General features: G+C 48.0%; 1 protein-coding gene across 6 annotated transcripts in view; it reads right to left on the bottom strand.

Annotated features, from left to right (window-relative positions):
- Positions 1-7,023: 7,023 nt before the first annotated feature.
- The window catches only part of FBLN2 (fibulin 2), a 115,566-nt gene continuing 101,083 nt past the window's right edge, over positions 7,024-21,506 (bottom strand). For 3 of the 6 annotated variants that reach the window (XM_080654509.1, XM_080654510.1, XM_080654511.1), the window contains exons 17-18: positions 17,753-17,876; positions 14,742-15,609 (exon numbers count right to left, since the gene is read on the bottom strand). In XM_080654509.1, the coding sequence (XP_080510635.1) occupies positions 15,252-15,609; positions 17,753-17,876 (482 nt within the window). In that variant the 3' untranslated portion in view covers positions 14,742-15,251. Of the gene's footprint in view, positions 8,312-14,741; positions 15,610-17,752; positions 17,877-21,506 lie in introns of those variants that run through there. The other 3 variants (XM_080654512.1, XM_080654514.1, XM_080654513.1) reach the window with 2 other exon arrangements.

Below are 21,506 nucleotides of genomic sequence, written 5' to 3'. Positions count from 1 at the left end.
GGAGTCCTGCCCCACGGCCCCGCAGCCCTGCCCACCCTGTGAGTGGTCATGATGTGACACATCCCAGATAATTTGCATATTCCTCTATTATCCTATAGAATAAAGAGGTAATATGCAAATTGACCATCACTCCAACACACAAGATGGCCGCCCCCATGTGGATACAAGATGGCCACCACAAGATGGCCAGCAGGGGAGGGCAGTTGTGGGCGATCAGGCCTGCAGGGAAGGGCAGTTGGGAGGGACCAGGCCTGCAGGGGAGGGCAGTTAGGGGTGACCAGGCCTGCAGAGGAGGGCAGTTGCAGGGGACCAGGCCTATAGGGGAGGGCAGTTGGGAGGGACAAGGCCTGCAGGGGAGAGCAGTTGGGAGCAGCCAGGCCAGCAGGGGAGGGAAGTTGGGAGGGACAAGGCCTGCAGGGGAGGGCAGTTGGGAGGGATAAGGCCTGCAGGGGAGGGCAGCTGGGGGTGGCCAGACCAGCAGGGGAAGGCAGTTAGGGGTACCCAGACCTGCAGGGGAGGGCAGTTGGGGGCGACCAGCCAGCAGGGGAGGACAGTTAGGGGTGACCAGGCCTGCAGGGGAGGGCAGTTGGGAGGGACCAGGCCTGCAAAGGAGGGCAGTTGGGGGTGACCAGGACAGTAGGGGAGGGCAGTTATGGGCAATCTGGCCAGCAGGGGAGCAGTTAGGTGTTGATCAGGCTGGCAGGGGAGTGGTTAGGGGGTGATCAGGCTGGCAGGCAGAAGTGGTTAGGGGCAATCAGGCAGGCAGGCAGGCGAGCAGTTGGGAGTCAGCAGTCCTGGATTGTGAGAGGGATGTCTAGCTGCCCGGTGGGATTGGGCCTAAACGGACAGTCAGACTTCCCTTGAGGGGTCCCAGATTGGAGAGGGTACTGGCTGGCTGAGGGACCACCCCACCCCCACCCCCCATGCACGAATTTTGTGCATCAGGCCTCTAGTATATATATAAATGGGCACTTGGTTTGTTTCCAAATCTTAGCTATTGTAAATTGTGCTGCTATGAACATAGGGGTGCATACATTCTTTCTGATTGGTGCTTCGGGTGCCTTAGGATATATTCCTATAAGTAGAATCATTGGATCAAATAGCAGTTCCGTGTTTAATTTTTGAGAAAACTCCATATTGTTTTCCATAATGGTTGCACCAGTCTGCATTCCCACCCGCAGTGTACTAGGGCTCCCCTTTCTCCACATCCTCACCAGCACTTGTCATTTGTTGATTTGTTGATGGTAGCCATTCTGACAGGTGTGAGATGGTACCTCATTGTCATTTTAATTTGCACCTCTCTGATGATCAGTGATATTGAACATTTTTTCATATTCTCTTGGCCATCTGTATGTTCTCTTTGGAAAAGTGTCTGTTTAGGTCCTTTGCCCACTTTTTAATTGGATTGATTGTCTTCCTTTTGTTAAGTTGTATGAGATCCTTATATACTAGTATTTTGGATATTAATCCTTTATCTGATGTATCATTGCCCAATATGTTCTCCCATACAGTGGGCTCCCTTAACATTTTGTTGATGGTTTCTTTTGCTGTTAAGAGCTTTTTATTTTGATGTAGTCCCATTTGTTTATTTTCTCCCTAGTTTCCATTGTCCTAGGAGATGTATCCATAAACATTTTGCTAGGAGAGATGTCTGATATTTTGCTGCCTGTGACTTCTTCTAGGTCTTTTATGGTTTCACAACTTACATTTAAGTCTTTTATCCACTTGAGTTTATTCTTGTGTATGGTGTAAGTTGGTGGTCTAGTTTCATTATTTTTGCATGTATCTGTCCAATTTTCTCAACACCATTTATTGAAGAGACTGTCTTGACTCCATTATATGCTCTTGCCTCCTTTATCAAATATTAATTGAGCGTAATGTCTTGGGTCAATTTCTGGGTTCTCTGTTCTGATCCATTGGTCTATATGCCTGTTCTTGTGCCAGTACCAGGCTGTTTTGATTACAGTGACTTTATAGTATAACATAGTATCTGGTATTGTGAGTCCTCCAACTTTGTTTTTCTTTCTCAAGATTGCTGAAGCTATTCAGGGTCTTTTTTGATTCCATATAAATTTTTGGAGTATTTGTTCTAGCTCTGTGAAGTATGCTATTGGTATTTTAGTAGGGATTGCATTGAATCTGTAGATTGGGTTGGGTAGTATGGACATTTTATTGATATTGATTCTACCAATCCATGAACATGGTATATTCTTCCTCTTGTTTATATCTTCTTTGATGTCTTTTTTCAATGTCCTGTAGTTTTCCAAGAACAGGTCTTTTGCCTCCTTGGTTAAGTTTATTCTTAAGTATCTTAATTTTTTTTATTGCAATGGTAAATGGGATTGTTTCTTTAGTTTCTCTTTCTGAGAATTCATTATCCTATCTAATAAAGAGGTGATATGCAAATTGACCATCACTCCAACACACAAGATGGCCACCCCCATGTGGACACAAGATGGCCACCATAAGATGGCCAGCTGGGGAGGGCAGTTGGGAGGGACCAGGCCTGCAAGGGAGGGAGGGCATTTGGGGGTGATCAGGCCTTCAGGGGAGGGCAGTTAGGGGTGACCGGGCAGGCATGGGAGAGCAGTTAGGGACAACCAGGCATGCAGGGGAGGGCAGTTGGGAGTGACCAGGCCTGCAGGAGAGGGCAGTTGGGGGTGACCAGGCCTGCAAGGAAGGGCAGTTGTGGGCAATCAGGCCTGCAGGGGAGGACAGTTGGGGGCAACCAGGCCAGCAGGGGAGAGTAGTTAGGGGTGACCAGGCCAGCAGGGGAGGGCAGTTAGGGGTAATCAGGCATGCAGGGGAGGGCATTTGGGGGCAACCAGGCTGGCAGGTGAGGGCCGTTAGGGGTGACCAGGCTGGCAGGGGAGGGCAGTTAGGGGCAATAGGGCCAGCAGTGGAGCAGTTAGGCGTCAATCAGGCTGGCAGGGGAGTGGTTAGGGGGTGATCAGGCTGGCAGGCAGAAGTGGTTAGGGGCAATCAGGCAGGCAGGCAGGCGAGTGGTTGGGAGCCAACAGTCCTGGATTGTGAGAGGGGTCCCAGATTAGAGAGGGTGCAGGCTGGGCTGAGGGACACCCCCCTCCATACATGAATTTTGTGCACTGGGCCTCTAGTTTGGTATATAAAAAAGCCATTGATTTGGGGGTATTAATTTTACTACATGCTAAATTCATTTATTAAATCTAGTAGTTTTATTTATTTATTTATTATTTTTTTATAAATATATTTTATTGATTTTTTAGAGAGAGGAAGGGAGAGGGACAGAGAGTTAGAAACATCGATGAGAGAGAAACATCAATCAGCTGCCTCCTGCACACCTCCTACTGGGGATGTGCCCGCAACCAAGGTACATGCCCTTGACCGGAATCGAACCTGGGACCTTTCAGTCCTCAGGCCAACAGTCTATGCACTGAGCCAAACTGGTCAGGGCAAATCTAGTAGTTTTTTGGTGGAATCTTTAGGGTTTCTATGTACAAAATTATGTCATCTGCAACTAATGTGAGTTTTACTTCCTCCTTTCCAATTTGGATGCCTTTTCTTTCTTCTTCTTGTCTGATGGCTGTGGCTAGAACTTCCAGTACTGTGTTAAATAAGAGTGGTGAAAGCAGGCATCTCTATCTTGTTGCTGTTCTTAGGGGAAATGGTTTTAGTTTTTGCCCATTGAGTATGATGTTGGCTGTAGGTTTGTCATATATGGCCTTTATGTTGAGATATACTCCCTCTATTCCCACTTTGCTGAGGGTTTTTATCAAAAACTAGTACACGAATTCATGCACCTTGAAAGGAACTGTGAGCCATAAGGCTGCAGTGGGCACAGGGGAGGGTCTTGGCCCATCCTCCAAGCCCCCGCCCGGCCCCTCCCACCACAGCCTCCAATCCCGTCTGCTGACAGCACAGAGCGATTGGGGCTGGTGCCAGCAGCAGGTTCGAGCAGGGCTGGTGCCATCAGAAGGTGCTAGTGGCACCTGCTGCCCTGATCATCCCTCAGGAGCATGGGGAGGTGGAGAAGCCCTGAGGGGTGATCAGGGCCAGCAGATGCCGCTCACACCCGCTGATGGCGCCAAGCTATCGGGACTGGCACTGGGCTCCGGAAATGGGTGCGAGAGGCGGCTCCGGCACCAGCTGCAGGTGTGAGTGGGGCCAGCACTGGCAGTGGGTGCGAGTGCTGGGCAGGACCGCAGCGCATAGGAACAAAGAATTTTCAGTAACCACCAGAGGCTCACCCTGATGACAGCAACTGGCACTCCGCCTTGGTCTGGCGCCCCCACTCACCTACTCAACCATCCTGCCACGGCTGGCGCTGCCATGTTCTGCACTCTGCTGCCTGCTGCTACCCGCCATGTTCCATTTGCACCCCTGGTGGTCAGCGCATATCATAGCGACCAGTTGTTCAGTTGTTCCGCCATTCGGTCTATTTGCATATTAGAATTTTATATATATATTGAGAGAGAGAGAGAGAGAGAGAGAGGGGGGGGGGAGATGGGTGCTGTATTTTGTGGAATGCTGTTTCTGCATCTATTGATATGATCATGTGATTTTTGTCTTTCAATTTATGTGCTATATCACGTTTATTGGTTTGTGAATATTGAACCAGCCTTGCATCTCTGGAATAAATCCCACTTGGTCATGGTGTATGATCTTTTTAATATATTGCTGGATGTGATTGACTAATATTTTGTTGAGGATTTTAGCATCTATGCTCATCAGAAATATTGGCCTGTAATTCTCTTTCATTGTAGTGTCTTTATCTGGTTTTGGAATTAGGATAATGCTGCCTTCATAAAAAGAGCTTCAAAGTGTTCCTTCCTTGGGAATTTTTTGGAATAGTTTGAGGAGTATAGGTGTTAGTTCTTCTTTGAATGTTTGGTAAAACTCCTCTGTGAAGCCATTTGGACCAGGGCTTTTGTTTGCTGGGAGTTTTTTTTATTACTGCCTCTATTTCATCAGTTGTTATTGGCCTATTCAGATTTTCTGCTTCTAATTGATTCAGTTTGGGGAGATTATATTTTTCTAGGAATTTGTCCATTTCATCCTCATTGTCCAGCTTGTTGGCATATAGTTGTTCATAGTATTTTCTTATAATCCTTTGTATTTCTGTGGTGACAGTAGTTACTTCTCCACTTTCGTTTCTGATTTTATTTATTTGGGCCCTCTTTGTTTCTTTATGAGTCTGGCTAATGGTTCATCAATCTTGTTTATCATTTCAAAGAGCCAGCTCTTGGTTTCATTTATTTTTTATATATTTTTTATTCTCTATGTCATTTATTTCAGCTCTAATCTTTATTATTTCCTTCCTTCTACTTACTCTAGGCTTTTCTTATTGTTCTCTTTCTAGTTCTTTAAGTTGTATGGTTAAATAGTTTATTGTTGATTTTTCTTGTGTTTGTTGTTGTTGTTTTGTGTGTGTGTGTTTTGTTTTATTGGTGTGTTTTTGTTTTTGTTTTTAGTTTTTTTAGTTTTTTGTTTTTGGGTAGGCTTGTAGTACTATGAACTTCCCTCTCAGGACTGCTTTTGCTGTGTCCCAGAGATTTTAGGTTGTTGTGTGTTCATTTTCATTTGTTCCCAGGAAGTTTATTTCTTTCTTTCTTGATCTTGTTGGTAACCCATTCATTGTTTAATAACAGGATATTTAGCCTTCATGTTTTTTAATGTTTTGTGGTGTTTTTACTGTAGATGATTTCTAATTTCATTCCCCTGTGATCTGAGAAGATGCTTGATATGATTTCAATCTTCTAGAACTTGTAGAAACTTATTTTGTGTCCTAATATGTGGTCTATCTTCATGAATGACCCATGTGCACTTGAGAAGAATGTATATTCTGTAGCTTTGGGGTGAAATGTTCTATAAATATCAATTAAATCCATTTGATCCAGTGTATCCTTTAGAGTCACTGTTTCCTTATTATTTTTTGTCTAGAAAATCTATCCAGTGAAGTCAGCAGGGTGTTAAAGTCCCCAACTATGATCTTATTGTTGTTGTTCTCTACTTTAAAGTCCTCTAGAAGCTTTTTAATATTTTTAGGTGCTCTTATGTTGGGTGCATATATGTTTACCTGGGTTATATCCTCTTGTTGGATTGACCCCTTTAGAATTATGTAGTGACTGTTGTTGTCTCTTGTGATGGCCTTCATTTCAAAGTCTATTTTGTCAGATATGAGTATTGCTATTCCAGTTTTGTTTTTTTCTTTCCCACTTGCATGGAAAAATGTTTTTCCAACCCTTCACTGTCATCCTCTGTGTGTCTTTTGTTCTGTGGTGGGTCTCTTGTAGACAGCATATAGTTGTGTCATGTTTTTGTATCCATTCAGCATTCCTTTGTCTTTTGATTGGAGCATTTAATCTATTTACATTTAAGGTTATTATTGATAGGTATTTGTTTATTTCTATTTTAATTCTATATTGTCTAGGTTTCTTTCTCGAATTCTTATTCTCATCACAACAGTTCCTTTAGCATTTCTTGGTGGTGATGTATTCCCTTAGCTTTTTTGTTTTGTTTTGTTTTGTGTGTGTGTGCGTGTGTGTGTTTTGGTCTGGGAAGCTCTTTATTTGACTATCTATTTTTAATTATAGCCTTGCTGGATATAGTAATCTTAGTTTCAGATCCTTGCTTTCCATTACCTTGAGTACTTCATGCCATTCCCTTCTGGCCTGTAGAGTTTCTGATGAGAATTCAGGTGTTAGCCTTATGGGAACTCTGTTGTAGGTAACAGTTTGCTTTCCTCTTGCTGCTTTTAAGATTCTTTTTCTTTAATTTTAATTTTAATTTTAATTATGATGTGTCTGGGCATGGGCCTATTTGGGTTCTTCTTGCTTGGGGTTCTCTGTGCCTCCTGAACTTGTGTGACTTTTTCCTTTACCAGGTTAGGGAAGTTTTCTGCCATCATTTCTTCAAACACATTCTCTATCCCTTTCTCCTTTTCTGCCTCTTCTGGCACACCTACTATTCTAATATTGTTATGTTTCACATTGTCCCACAGCTCCCTTAAGCTGTCCTGTTTTTTAATTTTTTCTTTTTGGTTCTCTGATTGATTTTTTCAACCCTGTCTTCTAATTCACTGATCTGATCCTCACCTTTCCCTAATCTGCTGTGTATTCCTGCCAATGTATTTTTTTATTTATGCTATATCAATCTTTATTTCCAACTGTTCTTTTTTCATAATTACTATATCTTTTCTCATGCTGTTGAGCATCTTTACTATCATTACTCTGAAGTCTGTTTCAGGTAAGTTTCTTATCTCCATTTCATTTATATCTTCTTCTCAAGAATTCTCTGGTTCTTTCATTTATGGGTAATTTCTTTGTTGCCTCATTTTGGCTGCCTGTTTGGGTTTGTGACTATGTATTAGGTAGTTCTGCTATGCCTCCAAATCTCTAGTGCAGGACAGCGTGAAACACTGTTTCTGACCAATTAGCTCAGGCAAAGACTCAAAGGCTCCACCTCTGGCTGCAGACTGATAGGATTCCTCTTGATTTTCCCCTTAGGCAATCATCCACAGGTGTGGCAAGAGTTTTTTTTTCAATAGGGTGGGTTAATTGTTTCTGGAGGCTAATTCTTATTCTCAGTCTCCTAAGGGGCAAGGTATTTTCCAATAGGGTGGGTCAGCTTCCCCCCCCCACCACCACCACCACCCCACAGGCAATGCCACCTGGATAGCAATTGTCTGCATGAGAAAGATTACTTCTTCAACCTGAGGAAATGGCTCAGCACAGAAAACTGGGGTGTCTGCCTTCTGAGCTCTAACTCCAGAGCCCTCAATCCTGGCTTCTGCTCAGTCAGATCCAGTCCACTCTGCTGTTCCTCTGTCAGAGCACAAGATGGGTGGCTCCACAGGGAATTTTATGCATTGGCCCTTTAAGAGGCTGCATGAATTTCCAGCCATCTCTCCCTGGCAGACAGCTACCCCACTGCTTTTCACAGCCAGATATTATGTGGGTACCCTTCTCAGTTCTGGTGCTCTCTGCTTGGGGGCCCAGCTTGGGAATTAGACTCCAGAGTTTTCAATGGCAACTGCCTATAGCTGAGATATCTCTCTGGAACTTCAGTTGCTATCTGTGGGGGCCCAACCAGTCCTTTTGCGCCTCTGCCCCTCCTACCAGCCTCTATGTCTCCACTTTTGGTCCTCGGTTATCAGGGTTCTCTCTAGTGAGTCTTCCATTGATTATTCAGTAAGTTTTTTCACCACAATGAACTCTTAACAACACACACCTGTGAGAAGCACACAGCGCAGTGTCTTCTGAGTCAAGGATCTCTGATGGATGTGAAATGTGGAGGTGGCTCCAGATGGTAAGCCTCCCACCCCCCTATGTCCCTGGTAGAAAGAGAAGAGAGAAGACATATAAAAAACTCCTTGTATTTTCATCTTTGGATGCTGTCAGATTGACAGGTTTCAAACTTAGCTTATCTCTTTTCTTATAGGATTGAAAGGACAGCAGAATGAGATAGAAATGCAATCCACCCTCCTTAGTTTTTTCTCCCAAGACATGATAGGCAGACTGACTGTTCTTTTGTCACCAGACAAGAAGTTCCTGCCCGGCTGTTGTAGCTCAGTGGTTGAGTTATGACCCATGAACCAGGAGGTCACGGTTGGATTCCTAGTCAGGGCACATGCCTGGGTTGTGGACTTGATCCCAGTAGGGGGCATGTAGGAGGCAGCCAATCAATGATTCTCATCATTGATGTTTCTATCTCTTTCTCACCCTTACTCTCTCAAATCAATAAAAATACATTTTAAAAAAAGTTATCATATCTAGGGGAGCTTTCACTTCTGACCACGGTTTGGCCAGTCCACAGTTAGGGTCTGCCATTCTGAACACCCCACTCCTGGGATCGATCTGCATATAGGCTGTTCAGTGGGAAAAAGCAGCCTCGGTTGGTTTACACAGAAGGCGGGTCATAGACTCCTGGAATCCAACCCCCAAAGGAAAACTAGTTTCTCTCCTGGTCACTGGAACCTTTTTGTTTAGATTAGTTTATAACAGAGATGAGGACACAGAGTAAATATCTCTTCAGCATTGTTCATGTGTGTGTGTGTGTGTGTGTGTGTGTGTGTGTGTGCGCGCGCGCGCGCGTGTGTATCCCTGCACGTACGCATGCGAATTCAGCTCTTTCAAAAAACAGATGCCCAGAGGGGTCTGGGTAAGTCTGGGAGCAGTCTGATATGAGGGGAGGGAAGGAACACTGGGAGGCCATGGCCCTGCCTGTCAAGTCTAAGGAAGGTTCAGCATCAGTGACCACAGCCCTCAACCCAGTTAGCCACAGAGGAGTCCGAGTCTGCAGGAAGGGCCTGCCTGTGTTCCTGGTTGGCTTAGTTCCTAGTTGGGAACTTCCCATGGAAGCACGAGCTCACACATGGCAGAGGCTTTCCAAGCTTGGCAGGTAGGACCCATGGTCAATTACACTCCCGTAGTTGGAAGTCTGCCAGGTGCATTCTCAGGGCACCCTGTTTCTCCATGCAGGGTCGGTTGGACCCATCTATATGAGAGGAAAACTCAGAAAAGAAAGTGAGTGGAGTGAGTCACAGCTCCTGTCACTGCATTAGAACAGAGGCAACCACTGGTACTCATCCTCTCCCTCCCCCACTATCAAAAGTGCCCTTGCCCTTAGTTATCACCTTATCAGATATTGGGGACTCCCCTGACAGTTTAACACAAACCTTCATTCTGAGGGATCTTTGGTAGCTTGATGTTTGACACCTTGACCATGGTGCTGCTCTGGGGCTGTGCACAGGTCTGTTTACAGGTACAATGAGGCAAAAGCACTTGAGATTATTTCAGTTCTCCTCGTATTCCTCCCTGCTCCCATTGTGTCAAAGCATCCCTGTCCCCTCTGCTGCCCAAGGACAATTACTCCATCAGTATGGGGATCTATTCCTTACCTACTAACCCAGAGAATCAGAAGATCTAAGAGCAGCAGCCGTTTGTGTCAGTTGGACTTTGCATTTCCCCCAGGAAGATTGTGCCCCTTTAATGATCAGGACCTCCAACCCTGAAGAGTCCCAAGTTGCAGAGACAGGAAGAACAAAACCACTCAGTGGCTAGTGGAGTCATGACAAATGGGGCTACTCCTTTCATTCCTTGGATCCTAGTCAGCTTATCCTTCCTTTAGAACATATACAGGGTCTCAGATTTAATGGAGTGCATCCTAAAGGATGGCACCCCGTTGTTTTATAATGTTTCCCTCAAGCCAGTGTTTCACTCACCTTTAGAAAGCTGTTCACACACTCTATGAGGCTGCCTCTGGGTCATGTAGTTTGTGCATGAACAGTGGGTCCCATGGTCATGGGCTAGTCTTTCAGCTGCTTCGCTGTGGATCAGACCCAGTCAGATTGTACAGGATGCCAGAGGGTCAGACACTCTGTAAGCCCTCAAAGAGTGCTTCTATCCCAAGATGGAAGGGGGCCAACACAGTTCCCTTGCTGCCAGTGGCCAGTGATGTACTTGGCTCAGTGTTCCTCTGTTGCTGAGGCAGCAGCTGCCAGATCTGCTTTGGTAAGTTGGCAACTATGCTCTTGGGCCCATGTGTCACCCCAGCACTTGTTTTATGAGATACCAATACACTGTGATTCCAAAAGCTTTTTAGTAAAGTCCTAATAGAGCTACAGCTGGGTTGGGAGAACACAGAAATGCAATGGCTAATGGGATTAAGGTGAACATTTAGATGAGCAGTGGGATGTGTGAGCAGACGTCGTGGCTGTCTCCTTGACCAGAGTGCATCCTGAGATAGACATTGTGTCTGACTGGGGACGCTTACCTAGCCAGTTATAAAACAAACCGTTGATGTCTGCCTCCAGGCAATACTGATGGACACTGGTGGACAAAACATGTTAGAAGACCAGCAACTGGTCAGGTTTTGGAGGACACATATCCCACATCAGGGAACACTGCTAGCTCCTATACATAAAACTGATCCAACAAAGCCTTGGAGTCCTCCCACAGACTCAGGTTTATGGCACAGCAATACAGCCGCTGAAACTTGGGTCCAGAAATTTTCCATTGAGACAATTGGACATGGCCTCAACTAAGACTGCTCTTATGACTGAAAACCATAAACTAGTCTCGAAACCTGAAATCCCCATCCTACTGTGGGTGGTTTCGAAGAAATGCTCTAATGAGGAGAGCCAGTGAGTGTCCAGAAGAGCTCTGTGATAAAATGGACATGGTTTGTGTAGGAAGATACTACCAGGGCAGTGCTGAAAGGTACTCAGCGTAATAACAAGCAAAGAGATGTGCCCCCTTTGACTGAGTCTGGAATCACTTCCTGCATGCCCCCTACTGGGGATTGAACCCAAAATCCAGGCATGTGCCCTGACTGGGAATGGAACTGTGACCTCCTGGTTTATAGGTCAACACTCAACCATTGAGCCACACTGTCTGGGCTGAAAGCTCTTGATTAACCAAAAGAGAGCTGCTTGGTTTATGTATGGCAGCTTCAAGATGTATGGACAATATCCTGTTGGAAGGCTGATCCTCTGAGGGAAGAAAGTAAAACAAGTCAGCAGAATAGGCTGGCTGCATGCCATTTGCCCAGTTTGTTTTTTTCATTGACTCATGGGTGGTGCCAATGGCATGGTCAGGAGAAGAGCAATGAAAACAGGTCTATTAAAAGGGTGCCCATGTGGGCCAGGCTCTATGGAGATCATTATGGGGATTTGAGGGTACATTAAAGTAGGACATGCTGATGCCCATCAGAAGAACTCCCTTCCAAGACCAGAAATAGATTGGAATTGGCAAGCAGGTGTACTAGTGTACACTGAGGTAGCCATCTGGGTTCACAAAACAAGGGGACCTATGGGGCTTCAGCAATGCAGGAACACACTCCTCTTGTCCCTCTGAGGCACAAAAAGTCAACAAGAATTGTCCTGTCAACTAGAGACAGAAATTGTAGATAGCTGTGGGGAAGACCCCCCGGGGAAAGTTCCTGAGCACTGCTGGAGAATGGACTAATTCTGGAAGCTCCCAGACCCTGCAGAGAGATCCTGGCAGGAAGAGGTCTCTGGGCTGGGCCTCACATGGCAGTCAGCAGTAGAAGGAAACGCTTGATACACAGTAAGTTACTGGAACAACAGACGTGCCAGTTTGAACCACCCATTCCCATTTCATTAGACCAAGGAACACTCGTGACAGCTCAGTGTCCAACAACAAGCAGAGAGATTGTCCTTGGAGTAATGGCTAGATAGAGGATTAAAACTGGTTTTCTAAAACAAGGTGATGGAGATGCAGGCATGAAGGGCTGGCTTACGTGCTGTCAGCAGTGTGCTCAGGCTCACCATGAGGGGCCAAGGGCAGGTCCCCCTGAATAGACTTCTCTGCTTTTCTAGGCGATCTGGGGGGCTTGTTATGATGACACAATTCTTCCACAGGGGAAGGATGCTGGCATGACTATACTTTTCCCCTCCAACATCATCTCAACTTGATTTGTTCCTACCTGATGCTGTTGTCCCAGGAGCAAGGCTACAACTATGGGTGCCAGAAGGAGGGAGGGTTCCTAAGCAAGAAACTGTGACTAAACTTCTAATCATTGATGTCACAATTCATAAGGGCCTGACAGGGTGGATACTGCCTTTACCACCATTTGACAGAATCTAGATGGAGAGTGAAAGCGGCAGTATGCCTGCTAGTGGAGTTGGCCCAGAAGTTCTGTATGACCACACCCTACCAGGACAGGAGTGGACTAGGAGGCACTTGCTAGGCTAGTATTGCTGCCTGTAATCTAGACCAGCACAGGGGCCAAACCTAAGGCCCCATCCAAGGGTGGAAGAGCTGGAGTGTGGGTGGAGAGAGCTGAGGGAAAGGGGGTAAATGGGTTATAAATGAGGGAAACCCAGCAGAACATTGGGCCAGTATTATATTATCTCAAGAGAATTGGAGAAAGAGGACACAGCCTCATCTCAATCATACTAGATGCCTGAAAGGCAAAGCCAAGTCCACTCCTGCTTTTGACACCTGACAAGGTCAAATGAAAGTGGCAAACCTGAGTGGCCTCACGTGGGGGACATTTTGATGGACTGGCTGAATGGCTGATAACTGAATGGGCCCAGTCTCACTTTCCAGGTCATTCACCTGCTGCAGTGTGGAACAGCACTGGCATTGCTGGTAAGGTTATGCTTACACCACTGGCCACATGCTGGAGCACTGAGTTATGGCCTCCTCAGGATGGGAGATGTCTGGCCTGAGGAACCATTCACTCATTTCTATGCTAAATGGTTCTGCACATATTTATCATAGGCACATTTAGCAGATCAAGAGGTAACAAGTAATACTAAGTGTAGATGCCTAAATACTATCGTCCTATAAGAAAACCTACATCAGAGGCTGGAGGGGCTGGCCCTCTCTTCCCTGAAGTCTGTCCTTTGTCCTTGGCTACAGGGAGGTGAGGTCTAGGCCCTTGGAAAGTCCTGACTGAAGTGTGTTTATCTGGGGGTGTTGGGCCCTGGATAGTCTAATACTGTGGCTTATGATAGGAGCTTTGGGACATGCCATATTAATCTCACCTCCAGGAGGGACTGGACACTGAAGGCTAGCCACACTGACAGTATGTGACTGAACTCCAATGGAAATGCTGGCACCAAAGGCTCCTGAGATGGCAACACTGGGTGCACTGTCACCTATCCTGCAGGATAGTGACATATCCTGAGGGCGAAAGCCTGATATTTGAAAGTGAGGGTGGTTGTGGGAACCCTCCAGCTTCTGTCTGGCGTCTGAAGTGAGGACACCCTTGTAGAGACTTGTTCTCTAAACTGTAGCTTGCCCAGCTCCTTGCAGCCTAGAATCCTGGAATCACTGAACCTCGGGAACTCTCACATCAGGAGAGCCTCAGATGAGCTGGTGCCAAGCTAGACTGTGTGCTGATTCCATGGGCACAGCATCCCAGAGAGAAACATGGGAAGTACCCACTGAGTTAGACGAAACCCTGGGAGGTGATGTCAGTTGACCGAGGGCCCATGGGGAGCACTTGTGAGCTGGGAGAAGGCCCCGGGACAGTGGAATTGGGGGTGTGACACACGCAGACACATGCACTGCCATTTCCTGACCATGCCTTCTTCACCAGGGATAGAGTACTGACAGTGTCCCGTTCCATTTCTTCAACACCAGCTTCTGTCCACTATGTCCACTACACACAGGCCCACGGAACCACACACTGCTCACAGCTGGAATCCCTGCTTTAGAGAAAGGGCCAAGAGCAGTGGCAAGTGTGTGCTTGGGGACCTCCCAACCTGAGGCCTCCTCCTTACAGCAGCCTCAAAGACCCAGGTGGACAGCGCAGAAGAAAAATGAATTCTCTCATCTCTCAGGATCCTGCCCAAGGCCTCTGCTTGACCTGATGTGTACAGGCCTTAGCGAGAGGGACCAGTACTGGAGTTTCTGGGCAATATCCAAAGTGACATATTACCTGAGGGCCACACTTGGGGAGGTGACATACCAGCCGAGGGCCACACTTGGGGAGGTGACACACCAGCCGAGGGCCACACTTGGGGAGGTGACACACCAGCCGAGGGCCACAGTGGGGAAGGAGGAGAAGAAGAGGGAAAAGGAGGGAGGAGAAGCATTGGTGAAAGAAGACAGGACCAGAACGCCAGCATGTTTACACCACAAACTTGTCATCTCAGTGGGACTCCTAGTTTGGAGTTATTCATTTCATCAGACATCAAGGAGGTTCTTAATGAACAGACTGTCTCAACACCCAGGCTGGGACCCAGGACCCTCAGACATGCCATCAGATTCAAACACTTAACAGAAGTAAGGATTTTTCTTTTGTCACTTTTTACTTTATAACCTTTTATACTACTTGAAATTTTTTGCAGTGTGTATGTACTACTTTTATAATTAAACAAAAACACTTAAGACGGTTTTTTAAAGTGAAGAAGTAATCACAGTGAAACATGAACTGGAATGTCAACTTTGGGGACAGGCCATCCAGTTGAGTCCAAAGCCCCGCATGGTCTGTTTCCTGCCATTAATCGTCATGTAGCCTTTGGTCTTCTTACTCCACCCACAGGCACCTGAAGTGACCTTGAGCTGCTCTCAACCTCCTGCTGCCAAGATCCCTCCCAGAAACCTGAGAGGAATCCATTCAGCAAAATTAGGCTATTTTCCAGTTGTAGCAAAAAACACCCCAATAACCAGGCCCCACCCACACGGTGCTGAGCACCCAAAGAAAGAGGTGCACTGGAGGGTGGTGTGGAGGGTGGCACAGTGACCAGCAGGGGCACCCAAGTGCTGCATCCCTGCACAGTCTCTCAGGCAGGCACTTCACAGGGCAAAGGTGGTAAAGAAGACACGCATCTTGGCCAGGAAGGTGGTGACAGAGCCCTGCCGCCAGAGCTTCATCTCCACGTCTAGGGCGAAGTCCCGGGGCTCACGCACTGACCGCTGCAGGTAGACAACACCTGTGTAGGCATTGAGCCGGCGTGTGCCAAAGTAGCCCTCCTCGTTGCCTCTGGTGATGGTGAGGGCAATGGTGTCCCCTGCAAAGGTGGGCATCGGGCTGATGCGAAAGATGTGAGCCGGTACCAGGAGGCCAGTTTGGAAGTTGAGCTGATAGTACGTGATGTGAGCTGGCGAGCTCTGGCACTCCAAAAAGTCATGGCACGTGGTGCGCTCACATTTCCTGCAGGATGCACGGGGCTTGGTCAGAGGGCCAGGGCTCCCGAACAACCATCCCCGGCTCTCCCACCCCTGCTGTCCACCATCCTGGACATGGTGGAGGCAGGCTCAAGGGCCAGCTGGCCCCAGCTCTACTCTTAGTAGCCTTGTAGCATCTGCTAAGTCTCCTTACTATGCAGGTCACAGCTTCCTCATCTGTAAGATATTTCCTTGGGCGGGGGGGTGGGGGGTAGAGTAAGTTTATACACATGCAGCGCCCACCACAGTGCCTGGCACAGCTCTCGAGCAGCTCTGGTGCACCCCTATGCTCCTTCCCCTCTGCTTTTTCTTTACTGTCCATTGGAATAGATTCCCAGGCCAGAGTGATTTTTTTATTGCAATCATTTTCCAAATTCCCTTTCTTCTATTAATTGACTGCTTCTGGGCCACTTCCTCCTCTGAGTTGGGTTGCCCTGCCATTTTTCAGGTAGAAGCCCCAAGACCAGCACTGCTGGATGAGGGTGGTGAGAAAGCCAAACCCTAGGGGGCCAAGGCCTCCATTTTTAAGCAACAATCTGACCTCATCTTGGCCCTCTGAGCCACCAGCACCTCCATTGTTAAATCAATATAAAAACTCACTACTTCCAAAATGGGATGCTGTTTAGGCACCAGGACTCAGCAACTCTAGAGATCTTCTGAGCAGAAGGCCGCAACACAAGGCCAGCATAGGAGCAACATAGCCAGTAGCACAGACACGGCACTTATGCCATGCCATCCACTGTGTGAAACTTGCATCTTCATTCATCTGATGCTCACACCAACCCACAGTGCTGCTATCACTCCCATGCTGCAGATGAGGCAGCCAGGACCCAGAGAAGGAAGGTCACTTGCCCAGAGTCCCCTAGACATACTCCATAAAATGTCCCAACACACATGCACATGGACCATCCATGTATAATAGTGGAAAATGGGAAACTGCCAGCAGGCAGCGGTAAATGAATTATGGACACATGCATGCAGGAAACACCATTTGGGGCAGGCTACATGCAGACACAAGAGCTGCAAGGCAGAGAAAGCTAGATGAGAACGGCTGAGTGCACCAGGGACAGGGCAGCTATGTGCACTTTATGTTCAGACCAAAGAGAAGATGGACACACTCCAACCAGTCAGCAACTGTATGATTTGTTTGAGGGGAGGGACAAAAACTTTGGTTGGCACACTTTTATTGCTTGAAAAAAATTTTTTGTTAATCCTCACCCGAGGATATTTTTTCCATTGTTTTTATTTGTGGTTTTTTTTTTAGGGAGAGAGGGGGAAAGAGAAACCAACATGAGAGAGACACATGGATTGGTTGCCTCCCGCAGGCACCCCAACTGGGGCTGGGGATTGAACCTGTAACCCAAGTACATGCCCTTGACCGGGAATCAAACCCAAAACCCTTTGGTCCACGGGCCAATGCTCTAAACACGGAGCCACACTGGCCAGGGCCTATTATTTGAATGTTTTTATAAGCATTTATGTGTCACTTTTGCAAAATGTCCCTCACTCTCTCCATGACCTGTGCTGGGAAAGGCATGTCCATGGACAGGCCCAGATGGTGCGGAGCTGAGACCTCCTGACCAGAACCACGTGATTGGATGGCGGATTCTGCAGTCCCATGAGACCCTGAGCCAGAACCATCCAGTTAAGCTGATCCTGGATCCTGACTTTCCAAAACTATTTAAAGAATAACTAGTTATCAGGTTAAGGTGCTAAGTGTTAGGATAACCTGTTACACAGCAATAGATAACAAACGTGGCGTGTATGTGCATGTGTGAGAAAGATAGGGAGGGAGATTTTCTATGCACCTTCTCTTCATTCTCTAGACCAGTGGTTCTCAACCTTTCTAATGCCGTGACCCTTTAATACAGTTCCTCATGTTGTGGTGACCCCCAACCATAAAATTATTTTCATTGTCACTTCATAATTGTAATTTTGCTACTGTTAATGAATCGTAATGTAAATACCTGTGTTTTCCGATGTTCTTAGGCGACCCTGCTAGTGGTTCTCAACCTGTAGGTCACAACCCACAGGTTGAGAACCGCTGCTGTAGAGCCTAAGGCCTCTCCCCTGGCAGCATGGTATCTGTGCAGGTTTCATGGGCCCAGGGCTGGGGTGGAAACACTCACGTTTCAGAGACTCGAATGTAGTTAGGAGGACACTCGAAGAGCAGGCAGCGGAAGCCACCCTTGATGTTGTGGCAGGTTTCGGCCTCAGAACAGTTGTGGGTGCCCAGTGCACACTCATCCAGGTCTGAGAGGAGAAGAGGAGAGTCATGGGAGGGATTCCCCCACAGCTGGGGACCCTTGTCTTAATCACCCAAGCTGAGGCCTGGGCCTCAGAGCAGCTCTTCCTGACTGCAAGACCACAGCTCACAGTTCCATCCTGTGCCACTCACATCCCATCCAGTCCCCTCCATGCCCAGCAAGCAGCCAGAGGACCTGGCTTTAAAATGAAAATGATCTTTTGTCATGATCTCTGAGGGCTTCCCATGCTCCCAGTATAAATACTCAAGCCCGCCTATTGACACCAAGCCCTATGGTACAACCCCTCTCCTTCCACTCAGGCTACAGTTCTGCTAGGTCCCTCTGAGCTTCCCCAATGCCCTGACACTTGTCCACCTCAGGGCCTTTGCACATGCTGTTCCCAGTGCTACTACACTTTCCTCACATCTTCCCGTGGTTGGTTCCTTCTCATGGTTCAGGTCTCAGCTCAGGGTCATACCCTACAGGATGTTCTCCCTGACTATCCTGCAGTAGTCCTCCTCTCCCATCACCCTCCATTTCAAACCATTTTATTCTCTTTGTACTGCTTGTCCTGCTCTCAAACACACCTAGCTATTTTGTTTGTCTGTTCAGTTTCCACCCTCCCTGTCCTCAGTGTGGGCTCCAGGAGGGCAGGGGGAGAGGGTCTTCCTCAGTCCTGTGGTGCCCCCAGCCCAGCAGAGGGCCAACAGAGCATGTACTCTCCATGTATTGTTGGATGGAAGTTCAAGACTCATCACTTGTAAATAGACTCCGAATTCACAGACACTAATGCCCCATAAACTGCACAGACATGCTCATGCTTCCTGTGCACATGGTTGGGCACACACATGTGCTTAAGCACACCCACACAGATACACACACACACCTAAAACACACACACACACACACACACACGAACACATGGGTAAATCTCTCTGAGGAACGCTCAGAGAAGTGAGCACGAGGTGTGTGTGTGTGTGTGTGTGTGTGTGTGTGTGTGTGTGTGTGTTCCACAGATGACTCATGGATCAAGTAAATGGGTTTCAGAGACCTTCGTGTAAAAATCAGCCGCTCAGCTCAAAGAGGACAGCATCAGCAGGTCCAAGGCTGTGCCGGGCGGGGGATTCAGGGCTGCAGATTTGTTCTCCAGTCCTCCACAATGACCTCATTTAGGGATTTCTTCTCACCCAACCCTCCTACCAGCCCACTGGGGTAAGAGTCACTGGCCTCCCAGAGGAGGAAACTGGAAATCTGAGAGGGATATGACCTTGCTCAAGGTCACAAACAGTCAGCACAACAGCTGGGGCTGAAGCCAGGTCCACCTAATGCCAAAATGTGGGACCCAGTCATGATGCCAAGCTGACTCCTAACAATAGCAGCCACAACATAAAAGTACTGACAGCAATAGCCAAATTGTACCCCAAATTTACCACCTTATGTCCATTCAGTGCTCAAGGCATGCCACCTTACTTACTCCTCTATCCTCATACCCCCTGAGGCAGGTGTGGGGTCACCTCCCATGCACACATGTGCCCAGGGTCATATAGCTGCGGAAGGGCAGGGCCATGGCTGGACTCCGGCCTGCTTCGCTCTAGGCTTTGCCTACCATGCTTCACAATTCAGACCAACTCACACTATTCATCTCGCCAAGCCTCACTTTCCTTCTCTGCCAACTATGTCACGATCCCAATCTGGGAGAAAACATGGCAGGCGGCCAGAGGTGGTGGGGCCAGGATGGGTGTGGTTGCTGCCCTGATGGTTCAATAATTGAATGTACACATAGGGATGACCTCTTCCTTTCCTCACTCTACGCCGCCAGCTGCCAAAGAAGGAGCAGGAGGTGCTGACCCTGAAGCCCAGTGGAGTGGAGCAGGAACAGGGTGGGAGCAGCTTCTTACTGTCTGCCCTGGACCTACTGACAGATGTGTTCAGAAGTGGCAGGAGAAGCCCAAGGGTCAGTGGCTGGGGAAGCTGTTGCAGGACTTCCCTAGGACCCCAGGGTCCTTGTCCCTTGGTGCTGCCAGGCCCCTGGCATCTGCGGGGCTTTGACCCTGAAGCCTTTCCTGGAGAGCTGAAGCCAAAGGTAGAGCCCAACAGGGCCGGACACCCAGGGGCGCCACTGTAGCCCCATCCGGGGTGGCGATGCCACAGCAGACATGCAGAAATGGGGGATAGAGTCAGTGGGGAGACTAACAGCATTGCTAAAAGCTAGCCCATATTGAGGTGAATGCTGGTAAGAGCTTCACATACACTAAGAAAGCAGGATTCCAGGTTATTTTTCCTATGATTTTAGCTAATACTATATTCTATGTATACAGGGTGGGGCAAAAAGTAGGTCTACAGTTGTGACTAAACAAAACAGTTTACTCTTGCATTATTATTACTAGTGGCCCGGTGCATGAAATTTGTGCACAGAGTGGGGGGGTTCCCTCAGCCCAGCCTGCACCCTCTCCAATCTGGGACCCCTTGAAGGATGCTCCCCCGCCGGCCTGCTCACCCCCAACTGCCCCCCCGCCAGCCTGATCACCCCCAATTGCCCCCCGTGACAGCCTGCTTGCCCCCAACTGCCTCCCCCACTGGCCTGATCACCCCCAATGGGGCCCCCCCCCCCCGCCGACTGGCCTGATCACCCACAACTGCTGTCCCATCCTGGCCTGTCCAAACTGTTTTGCTGGAAGAGCCTGCTGTCCCAGGTGGACGGGCCTCTACCTCGGCCCCGCTACCATGGCTTTGTCCAGAAGAATGTCCGGAAGGTCTCCTGGAAGGTGTCCAGTCTAATTAGCATATTGCCCTTTTATTAGTATAGATTGTATTATTTTCCACATGAACAACTGTAAACCTACTTTTGCTCTACCTTGTATATATGTGTATATATATTGGCATAAAGAGAGACTGGAAGGAAAAACATCCAAATATCAGCAATAGTTGCCTCTCAGCTCAGTCGCATGGTGGCATGTTCAATGAGCACTTATCATGTGCTAGGCATCACTCCACATGCTAGCAAATACGGTCAAGGCCCTTCCCTCAGCACATGTTCCAGGGACGGGCTGAGTCTCATGCCCTAACCTCTTTCTTTACAGTTTCTTATTCTGGAGAAGGACAGGTGCTGACATGGGACACTGGCCAGCACACACTGCCCCAGGCCTCCCCCCACTGGAGCCCTGAGACTCAGTACCTGGTCCAAGTCAGAAAAGGACCAGGGAGCGCAAAGGAGCAACTGCTCAGCTCGAAGGTCAGCGGCCACAGACAGGGGCACCACCTGGACATGACTTGGGAAGCGGACATGACCAGGCAGAACCAGCATTCGAGCTCTGCCCCGTCCACCTGTGACAGCAGGCTCTTCCAGCAAAACAGTTTGGACAGAAAATAAAAGTGTCATGTGTAGAGGACCTCCCGGTGGTGGCTGATGATGCAGCTTGGACTACAGAGGAGACCTGCGCCTCACCAGCTCTTTTGCATCTCATAGAAGTGGGCCACTGGTTATGGTGTGAAGGGACAAAAGGGCAAGATCAGCACTGCGATCAGACGCGCCTGTAGCCAGCACAGTCTGGGCCCAGTGAGCCCTCTGGTATAGCACAGGCACCTTGGACATCTGGGCACTCCTCTGACCCTGGCTAGCATGCCAGGGAGGAGGGGC

This window comes from Plecotus auritus (assembly GCF_963455305.1).
Source record: "Plecotus auritus genome assembly, chromosome: 2".
In the NCBI taxonomy this organism is placed as follows: Eukaryota; Metazoa; Chordata; class Mammalia; order Chiroptera; family Vespertilionidae; genus Plecotus; species Plecotus auritus.
Note: the sequence above shows the minus strand (reverse complement) of the source record. Positions and strands in the feature narration are given on the sequence as shown.